Genomic DNA, 22,641 nt, shown 5'->3' with positions numbered 1-22,641 from the left:
AACCCTACTTTTATTCAACATGTTTTTTTTCACATTCACTATTCTAATTCTTCTTCTGAATCATTCAAGAAATTTTAGCATATCTTCCCATTTAGATATGATCTTAGATTTACTTTATATTACAGAGAATAGCTAAGTGATCTCAGTTCTTTTCAACTCAAAATTATCTTTGTTCTCTGTTTGGAAAAGGAGATTTCTCTTCCTTGCCAAAATCATTTCCTCTTTGCCTTTGAATGAATTGCTCATTCAAAGGCAAACAATAATTTCCTAATTATATTTAGCAACTAGGTTTTAGCAATGTTTAAATGTCCTCTGCCTTTTAACAGTGAGTGGGCACTCGGTTACTTCAGCCACTCTCACACTACTACCATATTCATCTCTTTGGCTATTTTCACATCCTCTTCCTCACCTTCACACCTCAAGGTTTCATGAGCTAACAAAACTTTAAGACTCAGCTCCTCACACATGACTACCAAATTAGTACCTTTAGTTCCAAACTAGCACCCAAGTCTGTCCAGAATTTTCAGCAATCTGTTGGACATCCCCCGTAGATTCCTGATGCATCTTCAAAATCCACAGGTTTCAAATAAAAGTCATGTTCCTCTTCCTAATTTGAATGACCTATTTCTGTTAACTAACATTATTTTCCCATTTACACTCATTTCAATCTTTGTGGTCAAACAGATTTCTCCCTTTCACGGTCCTCAAAACCTGTAAGTTGCCAGGACTCTACCTCTACTTCTGTGTCTTCAGCATTCTCGTCTCCCCTTTCTATTTCCACTGATTGCTTTCTAGTATAGACCCTCATTTGTCATTTGGTTTATTGCAACAACCTTTTTAGAATCTCTCACAATCAGCATTTACCACTAAAAATCATTATATGCGTGGTTGCCAGGTCTACTCGCTGATTCTGTGTGATCACATTATTACACTACTGAATAAGCAAACAGACAAACAAAAACTTGGGATGATTTTTCACTACTGGAGAAATAGAAAAGTATATGACATTGTCCTGTGGGCAAAATATCTTAGATTGAGTGATTTATTAGGAACAGAATTTATTGCGCACTGGAAAGTCCAAGATCTAGGTGCCAATAGATCTCATGAGGGCCCCTTCCTAATGAATGATGGTTTCTTGCTGTTTCCTCACATGGAAGAAAGACAAAAGGTACAAACAAACTTCTTCAGGCCTCTTTTATTAGGACAGTAATCCCATTCATAAGGACTCTGCCATCATGTCCTAGGCAGCTCCAAAGTCCCCTCCCTTTAATACTACCATATGGATAATTAGATTTTAATACATGAATTTTGGAGGAACACGAACATTCAGACCACAGCAAAATGTTCTTTTAAAAAATCTACTATTTTAAATTCTACAGTCTCTTCGTCCATGGTTCTCTTGATGCCCTGTGTCATAGTCAAAGTTCCTCCCTGCCAGCAGAGGTACCCTGTGCATTTCCCTGTTACAGTCCTGCTAGTAGATACTTATGCCACTTACACAATATTTCTGCCACCAAATCCTCCTTTCTCTCTTCTGGTAGAGTTGATCTCTTCACTATCAAATCCTTACATGATTTGCATTTTGACACTTCTGCAAAGTTATTTGTATGAGTTAATTATTTGTATACTGAGCATGCTTCTGTAATTTACATATTATACATATGCAAGTATATATATCAAGAATTGAAATCCTCAAAGAGGAAATAATAATAGGTAATTTGAAAAATCTTCCCTAGACCAGTTCACTGTGGAAGCTTTGTTGGTCTGTATGACCTTCAGGTATAACTACAGGTCGTGTGCCTCTATACAGGGGATTAGTTTCATCACCTGGAATTAAGAGTAGCTAAAGGCATCTGTAGAAAGCCCATCTCCTCATTGGGAAGAGACAGAGTGAGTCTTTCATGCTGGAAGCCAAAAAGGCTTCCTAAGACTTCCTTCCTTTCTTGTACAGGAATTGACAGCGAGCCCCAGAGCCTCCCCTCTCCCTCACCACTATATACCTTGAGTTCCTACTCTCACTGATGTTGTTTAATCAGTCTCTACAAGACACCCCAAACTCCCAGGCTTGCCTTCATCTCCCCTGCATGTCCTAATCCTTCTAAACTTCTGCAAAACCCTCTTTGCACATCTCCTTTACAGCTCCAAAATCTCACCCTAGTGCCCCCTGAAATTCATGGTGCATTTCCAAAAGAACAGCCTCTCTCTCAGTCTCTTCTCTGAATGTTCCCTTTCCCTTTTCTTTTAACAGAATGCTGCCTCACTTTGACCCCTTCTATTAAAGGCCTCTCACTACTCTTGGTATCCCTTCTCTCTAGCCTCCTGTATTCATGGGCTCATCACCCAGTGCCTTCAGGTCCTCGTTCAAGCTTCGCCATTGCTAACAAAAATGGGAACCCCTGAATTTGCCTCTGATATCCCCACTCTCCGAAAAATGAACCTCCAACCCTCCTCTGCTTTTTCCCATTGCACTTATGACCTTCGAACACACTAGATAATTGCTTACAACCATGTATCCATTATTTATTTTGTCTCCACTCTCCCAGAATTTAAGACTCATGAGCACAAGGACTTTTGTCCTTTTGTTCCCTAATCTTTAAATGCACCTTGAACAGTGCTTGCCACACAATAATTATCAAATTATCAACTCATGTATTAGATTTTAGTGGAAATTGGAGTAACTACTAAATGGTATGTATGTTTGAGCGCCAGTTTCCTCCTTTAAAGTGATGTATTGGGATGGAGACCATTCTGTTCATATGTGTCCCTGAGGCCCAGGGACTTGGCTCAGATATCAGCTTCTCAGTGACAGCCTCACTGTCACCTCCCTTGCCAGTACTGCTTGCTGCCCATCGAGAGGTGCTCTCTATAGATGGTGGAAGGCACAGAGCACTGGCTAGCATGATGTACACTCTATGCCTTTGTCTATTATTTCTCTCCTGTCATTAAAATGTAAGCTCCAAGAGTGCAGATATTTTGACCATTTTGTTTACTTCCATCTCCCAGGGCTTAGAGAAATATCAGGTACATTGTAAAGACTCAGTGTGACTTTATTGAATATGATGAATGATGTCTCTCTGCAGTGATCAAAATGCCCTATGTGCACATTCTGTCTCTGATACGATGTGTTTATTTCCAGGTTATTCACTTAACTTTCTCCCCACCGTGTTCCCCTTCTCTCAGTCAGCTCAGGAACTCAGGACATGTGCCTTGGAGAAGTTCTGCTTTGACCCTGCTCTCACTCCTCGAGCTGTTCTGCACTATTTCTTTGCACACATGGTAGTATTTCTTTTTTTCTTAAATTTGCCTCTGATATCCCCACTCTCCAAAAAATGAATACTCACACGTTTGTTCTTCCTGTCTTTACACACACATTTCACAGTGTATACAAATAGCTAAAAACAACGCAAGTTATCATAAGTACCATTAGGGTGCAGAATGCATATCCTGGGATTCACTTTATATTGATGGGTTTTATGGTGTCTCTAAGAACATGCTGTACTTACAAAGGCAGACCATATGTACTGTAAAATCAAAGTTGCTGGAACCTTCCATTAACCAGGGTTCTGCCCTCTAATTCTTAGCTGAAGGAGAAAAAAACTTAGAAATTAAGTATTAATATTTATAAGAGACTTTGAGGTTCTGTCTTGCATCAGAACACATCTGTCCTATATCCTGTCTGATTGAGAAATCTACAGCACTGGTAGCCAAAAACTCCTCCCAGACTACGTCACTCTCCTGTAGTGTGTGCCCACATAGTTCCTCAGAAGAAATTACACTGTCCACAAGAAATCCTCTTTGTCTCTACAGCAGCTGGTCAATGCCAAGTACTCTGAGTAGGTGCTCATGCAATACTTTCTGATTTATTGACTAAGTGGTAACTGTGAGGTTTTGCAAATCTGATCAAATGATAACTGTGAGGATATTCTCAAATATCAAAGAAATTTAAATGATGTGCTTGCCAAGACATGAGAATGAGCGTATTCATCTTAAAAGGATTTGAAAAGAGTCAGAATATGAATGATCATAGAATTTAATTAATTATAACTCTACCTTTCACACATACTGTAGGCAACCAGAATTTTACTCTGTTGTTCACCTTCTTATGGGAAGCTCTGTTTGTATTATTAAAAACTGCTGGATTAGGGGCTGGGGTGCGGCTAAGTGGTAGGACACTTGCCTAGCATGTGTGAGGCACTGGGTTTGATTCTCAGCACCACATAAAAATAAATAAATTAAATAAAGGTCCATCAACAACTAAAAAAAATTATAAAAAAAAGGAAGACACATTAAAAAAACTTCTGGGTTAGAATGAAGAGAAGGATAAAGAATTATTCAAAAGAGAAATAATGATTATTTGGGAGCACAAAGCAGAAAAAATCTACTTCTTATGAGATTTTTGAGTTATAATGATTTCAATGGTATTTCTCTATTCATGATTTTTATTTTATTTTTTTATTTATATATGATGGCAAAATGCATTACAATTCTTATTACACATATAAAGCACAATTTTCCATATCTCTAGTTGTATGCACAGTATATTCACACCAATTCGTGTCTTCATACCTATACTTTGAATAATAATGATTATCACATTCCACCATCATTAATAACCCCATATCCCCTTCCTTCCCCTTCAATCCCTCTGCCCTATATAGATTAAAAAGATTATTTAATGCCTGCTATTAATTCATGGCATTGTGGAGGATCTTAAGGATATGGTAGGTGCCTGTGTGAAGCTTATGAAGTAACAGCAAAACCTGACATAAGGCAGAACCTTAACAAGTGTGTCACCATAAGGAACAGACAGCATATATGGGTCAGATCACAAGAGGATGTCGCCTCCAGGGGAAACAGGGAGGTTCAGAGAAAATGTCCCTGTGGAATTCCCTCAGTCCTTTTATTATAGGATTGCATGTTTATTCAGTTTGGTTCTCCAGTAGATTCTGTCTCTTAGAAAGCACACCATATTGTCAGGCTGCTGTTGAGAGGTGGCCCATTCAGCTGGATTAGTAATAAGTAGCAAAACAGCAGCAACCTGTTTGGAGACATGAAATCATTCCCCCACATCCAACACCCTGGGTATAATCTTTGATTCCTGAACTCTTCTAGTTCCTACTCCACTTCCCCTTAGACCTCAGATCTCTTGTTTTCCAACACTTGATCCCTTTCAGGTTCAACCCAACACTTCTGCCTAAATCCCTAAGTTGCCTTTGAAATTACAGAAAGACCATAAAGAGGCATTACAGGAGAAACTGCCTCACCTTAACAGACTATAGCATGCCTATCTTCTCAGATTCATGTTTCAAATCCATTGACCCATGCAGAAGTGCCTGGATTTATCTATTCCTTCTGATCTGGAAGGCTCTGCACTGTTCTCACATGCCAACTAAATTCCAAACTCAAGTGTTTTCAGGTTTCTGTGCTCTCAACTCAGCCTAAGCTTGTGTTGATTTTGCCTTCAGTACAAATCTGAAGCACCCAGAACCCCACTATATCTCATCTTTGCATGGTAACAATTTAGAAAATAAATGGATGAAAGATCTTTTACCAAAAGTGCCACAGGTATGCACATGATTGGAACTGCCATCTTGCATTTTGAAATTCCCTGCCAGTCTCACAGCATTCATGTTGCTCCTCCTGTGATCCTTTGGATAGAGGAGGTCACTGTGTATCTGGGCGACATCCAATAACCTAGATTTCTATGACTAATGCATTTGGACTATCCTGTGCCACTTATTGTCCATCCCCCTGAGAGCTCTAGAGAGCTGAACTTGCACGGTTGAGGGTAAAGTTTTTGGGAACCCAAATTCCTCCTAAAAAAGTCAGGTTTAAGAGTGACACCATGCTGCAGAGGAGTGTTAGTCCAATTTTTACTGTGTGGCCAAAATACCTGACAAGAACAACTTAGAGAAGAAAAGATTTATTTTGAGCTCATGATTTCAGATATTTAGTCCATGATCCGCTGACTCCATTGCTCTGGGCATAAGGTAGGACAGAGGATCAAAGCAAAAGACCATGGAGAAGAAACCTGCTCCACTTGTGGCAACTAAAAGGCTGAGAAAAAATGGGGAATGGGCCCACAAGGAAGATGTACCCTTCCAGGGCATGTGTCCAGTGACTCAGATATCCTCCAGATACCACCCAGTTAGTCTGTTCAAATTATTAATCCATTAACTGGATTAATACACTAATTATGTTATAACTCTCATGATTAAATCATTCAACTCTGAACATACTTAGATTAACAGAAGCTTTTGGGGGACATATCATATTCAAACCAGAACAACAGATGGGCCTCTGAAAGTCAAGGCCATTCAGTATTTATTGGAAGTTTTCAGGGTATGTTACTTCTCTGCTTATCAGTAAATACCCTTCATGAGGATTTTCAAGTAGATTGAAAATTTAGTAGGTCCTCTGACAATATGGCAGTTTTAGAGAACTCAAAGGCCCAACTCTGGTGTATTTTGTGATCGAATGTTCCTTAATACAATACTAGAAGAATCTAGTTTGTTCAAAATGCCAAGAATACCTGCATTCCACACCTGGGATATTTTTGTTGATGAAAAAAAAATTAAGCACAAAGATTTAGAATTATCTGGTGTAGGAGAAAAATAAACTCATGCCATCAATATTTAAGAAGTTCATCTGTAAGAAAGAAGAGGGTAACATCCAGTGATAGTTCTGAGTGACCAAACATTCCTACACTGCCAGGAAGTTCGGTCAGAGGCAACACTTGTCTTTTTTTGTTGTTGTTTCAAAATCAAACACATCCCTGGGAGGCTGAATTTCTCCCACAAGCCCTGATGTCTGATTTTTCGCAATATCCATAAGTCAACCTCTGCCCCCAAAAGTCTCACACCAGATAATCCAACCTCAGAGTACTGTGAGCTCTGGCACACAACAGATGCTAAGCTGACCTCCAAGCAGCCCAGGGTCAGCCCTGGATGTGTAGATTCACGTCAATGTGCACCCTAATAAGGAGGGCTGGGCCTCACTCTCCAGCTGCACAGATAGTGCTCAAGAGTCCCTGTCCCTTCTCTCAACCCTTCATAGACCCATCAGATGCCATGGAGCATCAGGACATTGAAGGTCTTGGATTTGCATGTGCTTAGATTCTTCATGAGGTATCAAATATGGTACATCCTTGGAATTAAGGACTATTACTAAACATTTAGTCCTCACATTTCTATTACCACCCTCAAAGTTCAGGCATTATGATTCTAGGCACTGGCTCTCACCTGATGGTTCTCATTCTATCTATATAATTGAAATTCTCATTTAAGCGGAAGTTTTCAATCAAAACAGTATAGCTGAGACTGTGATTTCCATCTTGAGTAATGTGTTTGTTTTTACTTTCATTGTTACCACCTTCATATGAATTTTCTTGGAACCTGAGCTCTATCATTTGTAGAGGGTTCTCTTTTGCAAGTTATGACCCATTTGTGTTCAATTCCCCATAAAAATCCAAACCAAATGCATAAAGACAATGGAGCAATACCTTGGGAGGTATGCCTAGTGCTAAGAAAGGGACCAGCTTGGACATGGTGAGTCTTTTTTTGCCAACAATACAGTTTGCTACAATGACTTCTTTGTTTCCAACTAGAACATCCAGTTCTACAGCAATTGCTGGCCATCCCACAACTTTCTTGTATTCTTTGTTCAGCTGCAGTCAATGAATAACTTACATGACCAGGCATAGCCAGACTAGCCTTTTAGCTCCTCTCCAGCAGGCAATTAGAAAAGACATCACCTAGTCTGGCACTCTGAAAGGTACATTATGTCAACCCAGTCCTAGTAAAATAATTTTGAAAAAAAAATAATTACTTTGTTTGATCCAAATATTCTAAAATTCCTTTATAGCAGAGTGATCACCCCTCATTCATAAGGATGATGCATTCCACCAAAAGCCTGTCTCTACCTAGTATCTGCAACAATTCAATTCCAAGGAAAGGACCTTAAAACTACACTACGTTTAACTGGGACTTCATTTACTACTGGCATATCTTGAAATATCAATGGAAGTTAGGTCCAAAGTAGTACAAAATATCAAACCATCCCTGAACAAAATCCCCTGTACACCTCATATACCTGGAAGACATATTCTTCACAGCTTTTCAGAGCTAAAATGCTTCTAGTTTCCCATTCTCCTGCCTTCTTTGCCAGCCCTTCTCCTCACTTCCAAACCCAATCCCTCCTCAGGGATTTGGCCAGGACTAGTCCTACACAGCTACTCCTGTTTCACCTTGTGGACTATCCAGGAACTGTGGATATTTACTTAGGCAATACTCTAGAATAATCAAATGGCACCAATGCATATCTGAAATTGCAAAGAAAGCAGTATTTGTCAGTGAAAACACGCACACACACACACACAAAAATATTAAAAGGAGAGGTAATGTATGTCTGAAACCAGTAGTCAGAATAGTCATGATCGTTGGCTCACTGATAAGGTCAGAATGAAAGGTCACTTTTTAAGACCTTATCTAATGTTTCAGAACACGATGAACTTTCAATACTTCAAATAGCAGCACTCAAAAGCATCTTTTAAAATCATCTTAAGATGATCTTCCAGAAGACCACTATAATTCAACATGGTAATTTTAATTTAATGATATTAATTTTATTTGCTAAGTTAATTTCAGTTAGAGACTTTCAAAATAAAATATTTTAATTTTATTTTTATTTATAGAAAAAAATATTTTGTGTGTGCTGATGGAGATCAAACCCAGGGCCTGGCAGATGCTGATGATCTACCATTGAGCTGTACCCCTAACCCAGGGAAATAACCTGAATATATCTGTTTAATATTATAATTGTCTAGCAAGTACTGGTCCCTGCACTTTTGTTGAAAGGTGGGATTGTTGAAATTAAATTATAAACTTGCAGTGGAAATAATTCAGACTTTCATTACAGTTTTTTTGGTGTGTAAATTATACCAATTTTCTGACTGTGAAAGTACAAAAAAGGTCATATTAAGATTGATTTTATATTGAAAAATTGTCCTTTCACTCCATAAAGGCAGTGTGGTGGTGTTTCTCAACACATTAATTAACTTATACATATTAAATATGTCAGCTGAATAATTTGACCAAATTTAGTTCATTCATGTCAGTAAAATGTTCTTGCCCGTGACAAGTTTTAAAATAATAGCAAAAATAAAATGTAAAACTAAATTAAGAATATGCACACACTAGCTCCCATTATAACACTCTTTGCAAGAGGGTGGAACTCCATCATCTGTACACATCCCAACAGAGATTTATTTATGGAAATTTAAAAGCTCATTGACACAGGTAGCTATTACACAAATGACCCGGTACTTCCATTGCTTGTCTGCCCCACCCCAGAAATATTTCAACTGCCCTAACTTTTTTAGGGTTAAGAGCAAGAGAGATCAAACAGTAGTGGGCATAGCAAGACCAAATATTTAACTCTTATAAACTAGGCCAAGAAATCATTAAATACAATAAGTTGATCTTTCTTCCTTGGAAGATATGCACTTATGATTTAGGAGGCTAGATCTCTGGCTTTAGATCCCTTTAGATCTCTGGCTGGGAATTTGGCAGTGAGCACTGCCTCTCCAGTCTAGGATCCATCCCCCTCCTATTCCACATTTGAACTTGTAGCCTGGGCACTCCAGCCCACATGTCTGAGCTCCATCTACTTCTCTTGGCATCAGCCACCTTTGGTCATCCTTGCCCAGGATTTGGAAACATGGGTGATGTGATTTACCAAAAGAAAGAAGGCCCTGACAGTAGCTTGGGGCTGTTGGGCAGAGAATTGTGGAGATGATCTAGTAGTGGGTGACAGATCCTAGATGGGTGTACTCTGTGGACTCCTTGTTCCTGGTTGGGACCATAGTAAGAGGAGGACAGATGCAGGACCTCCAAGGCAGGGATAGGAACTGGACTCACCCTTGGAAGCTGTCTATAATGGAGATGCAGAATGATGAGTCAAATCCAGAGCTTAGGTCAGAATTCTGACTCCATTACTTATCAGCTAAGAGATCTTGAAGATGTTATTCAATTTCTCTGTAATTAGTTTGCCTACTTATAGTAGTAACAGTTCATAAATTGAAGGATTATGGCATTCAGGACTATATTATGTTTTCATATCATGTGTTCAGGAGGGTGCCTGGCCTAAAGAAATCCTTCCCAAATTTTAACAACTCTTATCCTTTTAACTATAGAGCTCAGGATAATGCCTATCATAAAATTGAAGGTGCTTTAAGAAAACCTAAATAATTCCTAAGTCATTGATCCACTTTTAGTTGAGTTTTGTGCATGGTGAGAGATAGGGGTTTAATTTAATTTTGTTGCATATGGATTTCCAGTTTTCCCAGCACCATTGAAGATGCTATCTTTTCTCCAATGCACGTTTTTGGCAACTTTGTCTAATATAAGATAATTATAATTTTGTGGATTAGTCTCTGTGTCCTCTATTTTGTATTATTGGTCTACCAGTCTGTTTTGGTGCAAATAACATGCTGTTTTTGTTACTCTTGCTCTGTAGTACAGTTTAAGATCTGGTATAGTGATGCTACCTGCTTCACTCTTCCTACTAAGGATGGCTTTAGCTATTCTGAGTCTCTTATTTTTCCAGATGAATTTCAAGATTGCTCTTTCTGTTTCTATGAGGAATACCATTGAGATTTTTATTGAAATTGGAGGGACAGAGGATTAGCAAGAATGGTGGAATGTGATAGACATCATTATCCAAAGTACATGTATGAAGACACGAATTGGTGTCAACATACTTTATATACAACCAGAGATATGAAAAGTTGTGCTGTATATGTGTAATAAGAATTGTAATGCATCCTGTTGTCATTTATTTTTAAAAAAATCAATTTTAAAAGCCTGAATAAATAATGATTAAATGGGTTGCAACAGTTTGCCTTTTTATTACTATTTTTTTAGTCTTTGGTTAAGAATGACTACAAATTCTATAAATTTATAGAATTTTAAAATCTATAAAATTCTACAAATTTATAACGTAAATAGAAATCCATTTTAAAAATCAACATCAATGGTATAATATCAAAAGTATTGTCATACTTATTCACCTATAATAGGACTAACTGCTACAGAAATTTTTGAAAGAAAAAAAAAGTTAAAAAAAATAAGATTCAAAAATATGAAGTCTGAGCTTTTGATCTTTGCTAAAGATTTGCCTGGAAGGTCAAGAGATTACTTTCTGGGGTGGACTTGGAAAGCAGAAACAAGTGTCTTTTATGTTATGACCCACTTTCAAAAGAAAACTTCATTTCTCATAAGATCAAATTCTAGTAAAGATTAGAGCTGATTAGGGGTTTATTTGCTTAGCTGTGCAATTTTAAAGTCCTCACTGCTGTCCTCACCTCATTTGTGAAGTCATTTCATTTCAAATAAGTTATGAGAACTCGCTCTGTGCCAGGGATTGGACACACGAAAACAACAGGCTCAGTGTTTCCCTTCAAGGAGGTCACAGGTGGGTGTAGGGATGGGATAAAAGAAAGGCACAGAACGTTGAGCAGGTGGTGCTCTGGGAAGGGGCTGGATACCATGCTGAGAAGCCTGAAGAGAGTTGAGAAGCATGGCAGATTCTGAGTAGAGGGAGTAGGCGTGCAAGGGATGAGATATTGGAGCCTGCCTAGCAAGCTCATATACTAAAGGGAAATTCTACTTTAGTGGAAACATTGTGAAAAAAAAGTCATGTTAAGAAATGTGAAGAATCTCCGTTTTCCTTGAATCATTTTATCTAGTGTCATTGAGTTATAACAATTTTCTACCTAGCCCTATGTGAGAATTTCATTATCTTTAATAGCAAAAAGAGGAAAAATATTCTTCTCAAAACATTAGAAAAACTAGGGATAACAGAAACTTACCTCAACACTGAAAAAGCTATCTATGCTAAGCCTCAGGCTAGCATCATTCTGAATGGAGAAAAATTGAAGGCATTCCCTCTAAAATCTGAAACAAGACAGGGATGCCCTCTATCACCACTTCTATTCAATATAGTTCTCAAAACACTGGCCACAGCAATTAGACAGACGAAAGAAATTAAAGGCATAAAAATAGGAAAAGAAGAACTTAAATTATCACTATTTGCAGACGACATGATTCTATACCTTGCAGACCCAAAAGGGCCTACAAAGAAACTACTAGAGCTAATAAACGAATTCAGCAAAGTGGCAGGATATAAAATCAACACGCATCAATCAAAGGCATTTCTGTATATCAGAGACAAAACTTCTGAAACAGTAATGAGGAAAAACACCCCATTCACAATATCCTCAAAAAAAATAAAATACTTGGGAATCAACCTAACAAAAGAGGTGAAAGATTTATACAATGAAAACTACAGAACCCTAAAGAGAGAAATAGAAGAAGATCTTAGAAGATGGAAAAATATACCCTGTTCATGGATAGGCAGAACTAACATCATCAAAATGGCGATATTACCAAAAGTTCTCTATAGGTTTAATGCAATGCCAATCAAAATCCCAACAGCATTTCTTGTAGAAATAGATAAAGCAATCATGAAATTCATATGGAAAAATAAAAGACCTAGAATAGCAAAAGCAACTCTAAGCAGGAAGTGTGAATCAGGCGGCATAGCGATATCAGATTTCAAACTATACTACAGAGCAATAGTAACAAAAACAGCATGGTACTGGTACCAAAACAGGTGGGTGGACCAATGGTACAGAATAGAGGACACAGAGACTAATCCACAAAATTACAACTATCTTATATTTGATAAAGGGGCTAAAAGCATGCAATGGAGGAAGGATAGCATCTTCAACAAATGGTGCTGGGAAAACTGGAAATCCATATGCAACAAAATAAAACTGAATCCCTTTCTCTCGTCATGCACAAAAGTTAACTCAAAATGAATCAAAGAGCTTGATATCAAATCAGAGACTCTGCGCCTGATAGAAGAAAAGGTGGGCTCCGATCTACATATTGTGGGGTCGGGCTCCAAATTCCTTAATAGGACGCCCATAGCACAAGAGTTAATAACTAGAATCAACAAATGGAACTTACTCAAACTAAAAAGTTTTTTCTCAGCAAGAGAAAGAATAAGAGAGATAAATAGGGAGTCTACATCCTGGGAACAAATTTTTACTCCTCACACTTAAGATAGAGCCCTAATATCCAGAGTATACAAAGAACTCAAAAAATTAAACAATAAGATAACAAATAACCCAATCAACAAATGGGCCAAGGACCTGAACAGACACTTCTCAGAGGAGGACATACAATCAATCAACAAGTACATGAAAAAATGCTCACCATCTCTAGCAATCAGAGAAATGCAAATCAAAACCACCCTAAGATACCATCTCACTCCAGTAAGATTGGCAGCCATTATGAAGTCAAACAACAACAAGTGCTGGCGAGGATGTGGGGAAAAGGGTACACTTGTACATTGCTTGTGGGACTGCACATTGGTGCAGCCAATTTGGAAAGCAGTATGGAGATTCCTGGGAAAGCTGGGAATGGAACCACCATTTGACCCAGTTATTGCCCTTCTCGGACTATTCCCTGAAAACCTTAAAAGAGCATACTATAGGGATACTGCTACATCGATGTTTATAGCAGAACAATTCACAATAGCTAGACTGTGGAACCAACCTAGATGCCCTTCAATAGATGAATGGATAAAAAAAAAATGTGGCATTTATACACAATGGAGTATTATGCAGCACTAAAAATGACAAAATCATGGAATTTGCAGGGAAATGGATGGCATTAGAGCAGATTATACTAAGTGAAGCTAGTCAATCCCTAAAAAACAAATGCCAAATGTCTTCTTTGATATAATGAGAGCAACTAAGAACAGAGCAGGGAGGAAGAGCAGGAGGAAAAGATTAACATTAAACAGAGACATGAGGTGAGAGGGAAAGGGAGAGAAAAGGGAAATTGCATGGAAATGGAAGGAGACCCTCATTGTTATACAAAATTACATATAAGAGGTTGCGAGGGGAATGGAAAAAAAAACAAGGAGAGAAATGAATTAAAGTAGATGGGGTAGAGAGAGAAGATGGGAGGGGAGGGAGGGGGATAATAGAGGATAGGAAAGGTAGCAGAATACAACAGTCACTAATAGGGCATCATGTAAAAATGTGGATGGGTAACCGATGTGATTCTGCAATCTGTATTTGGGGTAAAAATGGGAGTTCATAACTCACTTGAATCTAATGTATGAAATATGATATGTCAAGAGCTTTGTAATGTTTTGATCAACCAATAAAAAAATATTCTTCTCCATCTATCAAACTTGAAAATATATGCTTTTATCATACATTTTCTTCTTCTAGGAAAAGTTAAAGTCTAGGAGAGATTGTAAAATGCCTTATATGGTCTATAGAAACAAAATTAAAGAAATTTAATGTTACCTTATTGGTCTATTCTGCCCATTTTAAATATAATAGCAGTCTGCTCTTTTCAAGTCTATTCAATTACCTTGCTTTGTTTTTCTTTTTTTACTTCTCTCTCTCTCACACATAAACACACACATCCCTCACACATTCCTCACATATATGCGGGCGCGCACACGTACATGTATTAATCCTTCTCAAGTACAATACATGCCTCATCAGAGCAGGACTTTGCTGTGCTCTCTGCTATATTCCCAGGGCTCACAACAAAGCTGTTGATGTTTTAGCATCCACTGCTGCCTGAAGTGGAGTAGCACATGCATGGGGTCCAGGACATCCTGGAAATGCCAGGATCTAGGTACCTCTCCTGCTAGAGGTGACTAGACTGCAAAAGCTGGGCAGCCAAAAGAATGCCTAATTTATTAAAGATGTGTGAGGGAAATGATTAGAACATATTAAAAACATAGAACTTCAACATATAATACAATGGCTCCAGGCAGCTCTGTGTTGATCTGATTATATCATGAATGTGTCCCCAAAGGGTTTTAATTGAACTGGCAACCAATTACTTAGTTGGTCAGTTCTTTTCTTCTTTCCTTTCTCTCCCATAACCACAAGTCATGCACATTTATGACACATTGGAAATCCAAGTGTTACAGGGAAAGCCAAATTTTACTCCAGGTCTCTCCCCACAAAAACCACGTTTTTTTCTCCCTTTCTCACTCACATATGAAAACTCCCATACTAAGTATCTTAAGGTGAGTTGAGAGTTTCTGGGGGCTTCCACAGGAGGTATGTTTTCACCAGGCCCATGATTCACAAATCCAAATCCCCTCTGAGGTGACTCTGTGGGTTGCAAGGTTCCCATAATTTCCCATGCTATGGGGTGGGTCCAAGGAGTCACCAGGTAAAGCATGTGTAGTGAGGTCCTCTACCATCTGACAGTCATGCCAAATGTATAATATCCAGGAATCTTTTGAAGAAATTTTGAGTCCATACAAGTGAGAGCAAATCTCATCTGTTCTGTTCACTAGCTAGATGAAACTGAACAAGTCACTTATCTCTTCTTTACTTCAATGTCCTCATTTCTAAAACCGGGATTATAATTTGGCTTTCACAGTGTTATTATAAAGATTAAACTGAGATGTTTAAATCTTTTACATCAATGTATGGTATAGGATGAGAGCTGCCCAAATGTTTGTTAAATTGTATGAGCATTTCACTTTCTTTTCACTGTATGTAGAAGTCATATCTACATGATATTTTTAGGATATAATTGGAAAAGTTACATTTTTAAAGATTAGCAATTAGGTCATCTACATAAGGAATTTAGTATTTATTTGTTTGGTTTAATACAATCCAATATGAATTAGCATGATTTTTTTCTATGGATTATTTTCAATATGTTTTAATCAATATATGGTTTATAGCCAGTATTTCATGTGTAATTGGATGATACCAAGGGCCTCACAGTCCTTTGCTAACAGAACCCTTTAAATGAGTCGACCCGAGCTGCAACAGGGACTAGAGCTTTGAAGACAATAAGGATTGAGAAAGTACACACAAAGTCGATTATAAAGTTGTTAGTTTATTGGATAAACAACAACAAAAGACTATTTTCTTGTGTCAGTTTGGTAAGGCCAGATTTGAGCATGTCATAACTGACACAGTTTTAGTATAAGTTAATTACTTATGGGTCAAACCAGCACAAAGAACATCATTGCAATGTGTGTAGATGCTGTATAACAGGCACTTTCAAGGAGGAGACTACTTAATAAGTACAAACAAGAGAAAGACTGTATCAAAGGCAAACAGTATGCTGGGTCACCTCTTTAAAGTTTAAAGAAACTTAGATCAAAACAGTAGCCTCTAGTGTTCCAGAAAAAAAATGGCCTTGGGGGAGGTTCAAGAGTAAAGTGATGAATTTAACACCAAACTATTTATACCTGGATATTTCAAATTTAACCCAGTGGAAGCAGAGAAGACTCTAAACTGTTAAAGAATAAAGATCAGATGATCTGGGCTGGGAATGTGGCTCAAGCGGTAGCGCGTTCGCCTGGCATGCGTGTGGCCCGGGTTCGATTCTCAGCACCACGTACAAACAAAGATGTTGTGTCCGCCGATAACTAAAGAAATAAATATTAAAAAAATTCTCTCTCTGTCCCTCTCTCTCTCTCTCCCACTCTCTCTTAAAAAAAAAAAAAAAAAAAAAAAAAAAAAAGATCAGATGATCTCAAATGCTATATTTTCTACCAGAAAGTTTCATTTAAAAAGAAGTACAGGAAATTTGGAGACATATAGTGTATGGTATCACAATATTTCTCAGATCTCATAAAAAACCTATTTGGAATGAAAACTAATTATCAAATTTGTCTTTTTAATTGCCTATATAAATTATATCTTATTAAGAAAAAAAAATCTCTTTCTTTTCTGAGATATCCCTCCACTTCTCTTGATATATTATAATACTTAACTTGTTTTCAGTCTATTATCAAGGTATGATTAGCTTGGTAGGAAAATATATTAATGAGTAAATATTATAATATCTTTAAAACTTTAACATTCATTTTTAAGAGTTATCAGTTAATAGAATTATTCTGAAAACTTTTTTTTTACCCAGTTAGTGTTTTTAGGCTTCTATTAACAATTCTACCACCTGAAAATATCATATACTTTTTATAATTCTTGAAAAAACAGAGATTATAAGAATTGATTCCACAAAATATCACAGCAAAATTGACATTAAGGTCCTCTTTTCCCCTTATGTTTTTGCTAAATGTAGAAATACCTTAATTAATTTTTGAAGAAGATTCTGCTATTTTTCTATTAAATATAACATACCCTGATTCTTAAGTTTATCTGTTTATTACAAAAAGAAGAGACTGAGAGAAAGTCAATGAAACCCTGTCTTGGAATAAATAGGTAATCAATACGAGATTCAATTGAGACAAAACTTACTTATTTGTTCTTTCATTCCTCAACAAATGTGCATTGGGTACATTTACATGATTGACATTTATCAAAGGAAGACAACAAAGCACCTTTCCTCATAAACTGTATTCTAGTTTCAGGATTAGGAGAAGCAGAGAAGGACAGTAAGCAAAGCAATACATAGTACCCGGCGGTGCAAAGGGCCAGGAAAGGAAAAGAAAGAGGCAGAATAGGATTGACAGGGAGGAATGGATAGCCCTTTTTGATACAGTGATATCTGAGTGGACTGGGACAAAATGAGGGAGAAGGATCAGCAATGTATTTCAGAGAAGACCATTCCAGGGATAGGGATGAGGACATTCAAGATTGGAGGCACATCATGCTTGGTGCATTTAGGGCACAGAAAGGACCAGTGCTGCTGGAACAAAGAGAGGACAGGGCAAGGAAATGAGACCGGACAGTCATCAGGAATTAGTTCATGTGAGATTCTGAATGTCGTGGAAAGGCTTGGCCTTCAATCTGAGAGATGAAAAGCCACAGAGAGTTCTATGTGGGGAGATGACAGGACCCATGGTGCATCTTTTAAAAGTAGGTCTGGGTGCACTGTGGAGCAGGAAAGATGGCTTTCAAGAGTTTAAGCAAAAGATGGCCCACTCTGGTATGGGCCAGAATGCTGGCAAAAGAGGTCATAAAAGGACTGTGAGAGATAGAGAAGAATTGGGATACCACCAGAATATTAGCTTGAACTACTGGGAGACAGATTTGCCATTAACTGAGTTGAAAAGAAGTGTGAAAAGAGCAAGATTGACGAATAAAATTGAGTGTTTGATTTTGAGTACATTAGCGTGCATTTTGTCTTTGGAACCACAATGGAGATGTCGAGTAGGCAGTCAACTGAACTCTCTGAGATCAATGAATAGTCAGGACTGGAGGGAGGTTCTGGGAGGTGTCAGCACAGAAATAATATTTAAACCCAAGACTCAGTACAGAAAGAGAAGAGCAATTTCAAAGACTGAGTTCTCGACACACTTACCTTTGGAGTTTGGAAGATGAAGAAGAAACAACATCAGAGATGAAAAGGAACCAAAACCAAGAGATTACAGTTCCAGGAAGCAAAGAGTAGAAGTGTTTCCAAGAAGGGTAAGGTCCATTGTGCCAAGTCCCTCACAGACAAGAGGTCAAACAAGATGAAGACTATGAACTGGCCATCAGATTTGGTGGGGAAGTGACGTGATCGGAACAGAGTGGGACTGCAGAGGTAATCAAGAAGGCCTGGCTGCCGCAGAGAGGTGAAGAGAAGGGCTGGAGAAAGTAAGTATGGACTTACAGCAACAGGAGAATGAGAAATAGAGGACAATGCCAATGAGAGGGGAGGAGAATCCTTAAAACTGAAACTTTAGCAAGGTGTACCTGAGTCCACTGGGATAGAGCAATTAACATTTGTCTTGGAAATTAGATTTATTCATGTTATGTTTTCTTCTTCTTCATATGCTTGCATACCAAAAAGATGTTACCTATGCATACTATTTAAAGACAAATATTTTTAAATAGATTCCAAACAGAACTTTAACAGAAAAAGTAAACGGTTGAAATTTTGTTTCTGTCTTTTCTTGTTCCACTCTCTTCCATGGCTCTTCCTTTTAAGCTTGTGAACATTCTTATGGTCCTAAATTTCATTAAAAAAAAATACAAGCTTTGAGATAAATGACAATGTGTTTCTCCTCCAGTAGTGTTTAAATTTGCTGGAATATTGGATGAAACGTCATGAGAAGTTTGTTTCAAAATAATTTAGTTAGGGTAAGGGGATGAACTGGGAGGAGACGTGAGTTACTTTTAAGTTGATAGTTAGTGAAGCTGGCTGATGGGTGGTTCCTTATACCATTCTCTCTGCATCAGTCTATGTTTGAAAATGTCCATAACACCGTGTTAAAAACGAAAAGAAACAGAGGGTCAATACTATGTTAACACAAAGGAATTTATGAAGTGGTAAAATTTAAAATGATCTGGTAGTAGGTTAAGAAGATATTTTGGTTACATAAAATTTTTTGGCATTTTCAAATAATATGAGATGTCTATTTTCATACACAGCGCAAGAGTAAATGACTTTTAATAGATCCCAATTTTTTTCAGTTGCTACAAGATATAATTAATTTGTATAATTTTTATGCAAGTAACTCACAAGACTAGATTTCACCTTTTAAATAAAGCCTTGGTTCTCTTAAATATCAGATCATTGTATAAAAGCATGAAGAATTCTGAGAAGACTTCATGCTGTGAGATGTGTTTTGAGGGAGATTAATGCTAATCCAGTTGACAGTGATTTAAAAGGCTAAACACTTGATAGTTGACAATATAGGAGATGAAATTTCATTGTAATAATAAGTATCACATTTTTAAAAAATTGTGATTTTTGAAATCTGTCACTGTTATTGCTACATAAGCTTTCCTAATATTTTAAAATAAGCAAATGTGGAAGTAACAGCATTATTACAATAACTCTTCAAATATTAATCAAAAGGTATTTTTTTATGTTTTCCAGTTACTCATTAACCACTTTATGGTATCATTGTTATTAATACTATCTTGCTGATAGTTTCCACCAGGGAAAGATTTTTTTAAATGCAATAATTTTCTGCATCAGAAACCTTTAAGTTTTATTTATAAACCCTCCACTCATTATACATTCAGCATTAAAAATCAACTATGTATTTGAGACCTAGAAATTTTACTTCAAAAATCACATACAAAGTTATGTTGTTCTTGTGCAGTTTATGGTCTCTTTACTATGATTTTATTGCCCTCAACATTTTCTTGGTGTAAACTACTGAGCCTGGGAATAAGATTTCCTTTGTAACTGATACCTAAATTTCTATCCTGCTTTAAGCGTCTAATTTGCACTGTAAAGACATATAATTTGAGACTTGTAGCTATATCACGAAAGTACAACAGTTTACGTTGATCTCTAATTTTCTGTGTTGTATTGGCTATAATTTAAATTTTTTGCATGTTTTCAACTGCCATTCAAATCAGTATACATCAGAAACCTTTATATATTGACAGAGACAGGGGAAAGGATGCCTTATTCTGGTTTCAGGTAAGCATTCCCTTTTCAAGTCAGCAGGTGCAAGGGGGACCCATTCATAACATTGGCTTTAAATTAGTTTTGGTCACTGGATGGAAATGCAATGCTATTATAAAAGAACTTGACTAATCTTTACAAGCACATCAAATTTTTAAAGATTACTATTATTAGAAAATTCTGAAGGCGAGTAGGACTTTTTCCTTTGACTATTTATTAGGAACAAAATACACTCTGTTGGTTATTTTACTAGTGTAGATATGTGTATGTTTACTAAAAGTAGAAAAAAACTCTGTTACTTATTGATACAGGTTGGAATTATACACAGTGGAAAATCTGCTGCAACAAATACCTGTTCCAAAGATAACTGATAAATAAATGTTACCTTTTCCTTTGGGTTAAGTTTCATTTAATTTGAAATCAATATGTAAGTCAAAAAAGTAACCACAAGACAAAAATGTACTCTAATTGACCCCATTTCAGATAACTGGGTAAATCTTCCTGGAAGAAATGTTAGATAACTATACATGTAACAATTAAATGAAGTTATCTGAATATTTCCACTATAAACTATTATTTATAAGGTTATGATGATTATTTTAATTAGCTTCAGGCAGAAACTTTGCATGTCATTTCAAGGCACAGAAATAAATTTTAGTCTACAAAACAATTACAATTATTAATTAAATACTCCTTGAGCTAAAGAAGTTAGAGGAAGGTTCTTATAGAACTTAAGGATTTGGTGACAAAACAGAGAAAAGTGAAAAGAAAACTTTAAAGTATGCAAATAGTCACTACATTTGTGAAAACAAATGTTTGACCACTATGAGAATCCAATAAGAATTCATCCTAAGTGGATTATTATCATTACTTATCTTGTTTTATGGTTTATTAACAATACAATGCTTCAATCTCACATTGGATTTTTATTACATAAATCAAAAGCCCCCCAACCCCTTCTCATATGAAATTTGACTTGAATTTTGCTTTATGGAGGGCAGGTATTCTCATCCCTATTTTACACATGACTACAAAAAAAAAAAAAAAAAAAAAAAAGGTTTATGAAGGACTAACCTTTCCAATTTAAGGTAATTCTTGATTTTAACATCCTAAAACATAGAGCAAGGTGTTTCTACTTCCAACCTAACCAGGATTGGAGCTCACCATGCTGCCTGAAGGGTGGCTTGCCTGGACTAAAAGTCAATCCTTGGTCCAGGGTTCTCACTGCTTCTCAGTCTGAGAGATTGAGCTCAGTGAAGGATCAATTAGCTTCAAAAGTATTTTTGTTGTTGAAGAAAAAGCTGAAAGGATGATGGCTTAAAGCACGAATATTCCTCAAGAGTATTCAATTTACTCAGAATGAACCCTATGATACAAGAAACTTGTGTGTGTGTGTTGCTGCTCTCTCCTTTCACAGACTAAAAAAAAAAAAAAAAAAAAAAAAAGGAAGCCTATCCCCTATAACAACCAGTTTATCCACAGCTTTGCATCAAATGGAAGTGAAAGGTTGGTGGAACCAAACACTAGAAAGATGTGGAGCACATTATATACCGATCTTGTCCTCAAGGATGTACTCCAATTCCTAAATGCAACCCTCTCCACACCCTCCCTGGAACTTCCATTCAGGCGCTGCCTTCTCAGCACCCTGGAGCAATACACAGTATAGTTAGCTATTGCTGTCACTCCGGGCGGAAATGCTTGACACCTGGTTTCTCTGAGGCCGCCTGCGGTAGAGGACGCTGACACACACACACACACACACACACACACACACACACCTTTCTTGTGTTCCCAGGGCAGACATAGACTGACATCCCCTACTTACCTGGCCAGGATGCTCAGGCCAGGAAACTCTTGTTGCCAGCCCAAGACTCGGTGCAAAGAGAAGAAAACAGAACAAAACAACTTACCACTTTGTCCCAGTCCAAGAACAAGTGAAAATACCCAGGCCGCCTGAAGAAATGAGGCAGCACCTCGCCGGCAGTTTTGCAGGCAGACAAATGCAGCGGTAAAAAAAGCCAGGGCCGAGCCGCACATAATGCAAAGCAGCCCTACCCGCGCCTGCCGCCAGGCTCCTTCCCTATAGCGCGCTCTTGCCTCCCGGGCGCACCTCGGGGCCAAAAGACTGGGAATCTCTAGGACGTTTCCCTCAGGCCGGGCAGACGGATCTCGCGGCTCCGAGCAAGCTGTGCAGGTACGTGGGCCCGAGCACTGCTCTGCATCTCAGGGCTCCCGCGGCCCTCCCAGATCCACTCGGCCAGCC

General features: G+C 37.7%; 1 protein-coding gene across 1 annotated transcript in view; it reads right to left on the bottom strand.

The window, feature by feature from the left end:
• The window catches only part of Itgb8 (integrin subunit beta 8), an 84,860-nt gene extending 62,445 nt beyond the window's left edge, over positions 1-22,415 (bottom strand). The window contains exon 1 of the mRNA XM_076863288.2: positions 22,289-22,415. Coding sequence (XP_076719403.2) covers positions 22,289-22,415 — 127 coding nt within the window. The remainder of the gene's footprint in view (positions 1-22,288) is intronic.
• Between the last annotated feature and the right edge of the window lie 226 nt (positions 22,416-22,641).

Source organism: Callospermophilus lateralis, chromosome 1 (genome assembly GCF_048772815.1).
Source record: "Callospermophilus lateralis isolate mCalLat2 chromosome 1, mCalLat2.hap1, whole genome shotgun sequence".
NCBI classification, from domain to species: Eukaryota; Metazoa; Chordata; class Mammalia; order Rodentia; family Sciuridae; genus Callospermophilus; species Callospermophilus lateralis.
The sequence above is the reverse complement of the archived record's forward strand: the minus strand, read 5'-3'. Positions and strand labels throughout refer to the sequence as shown.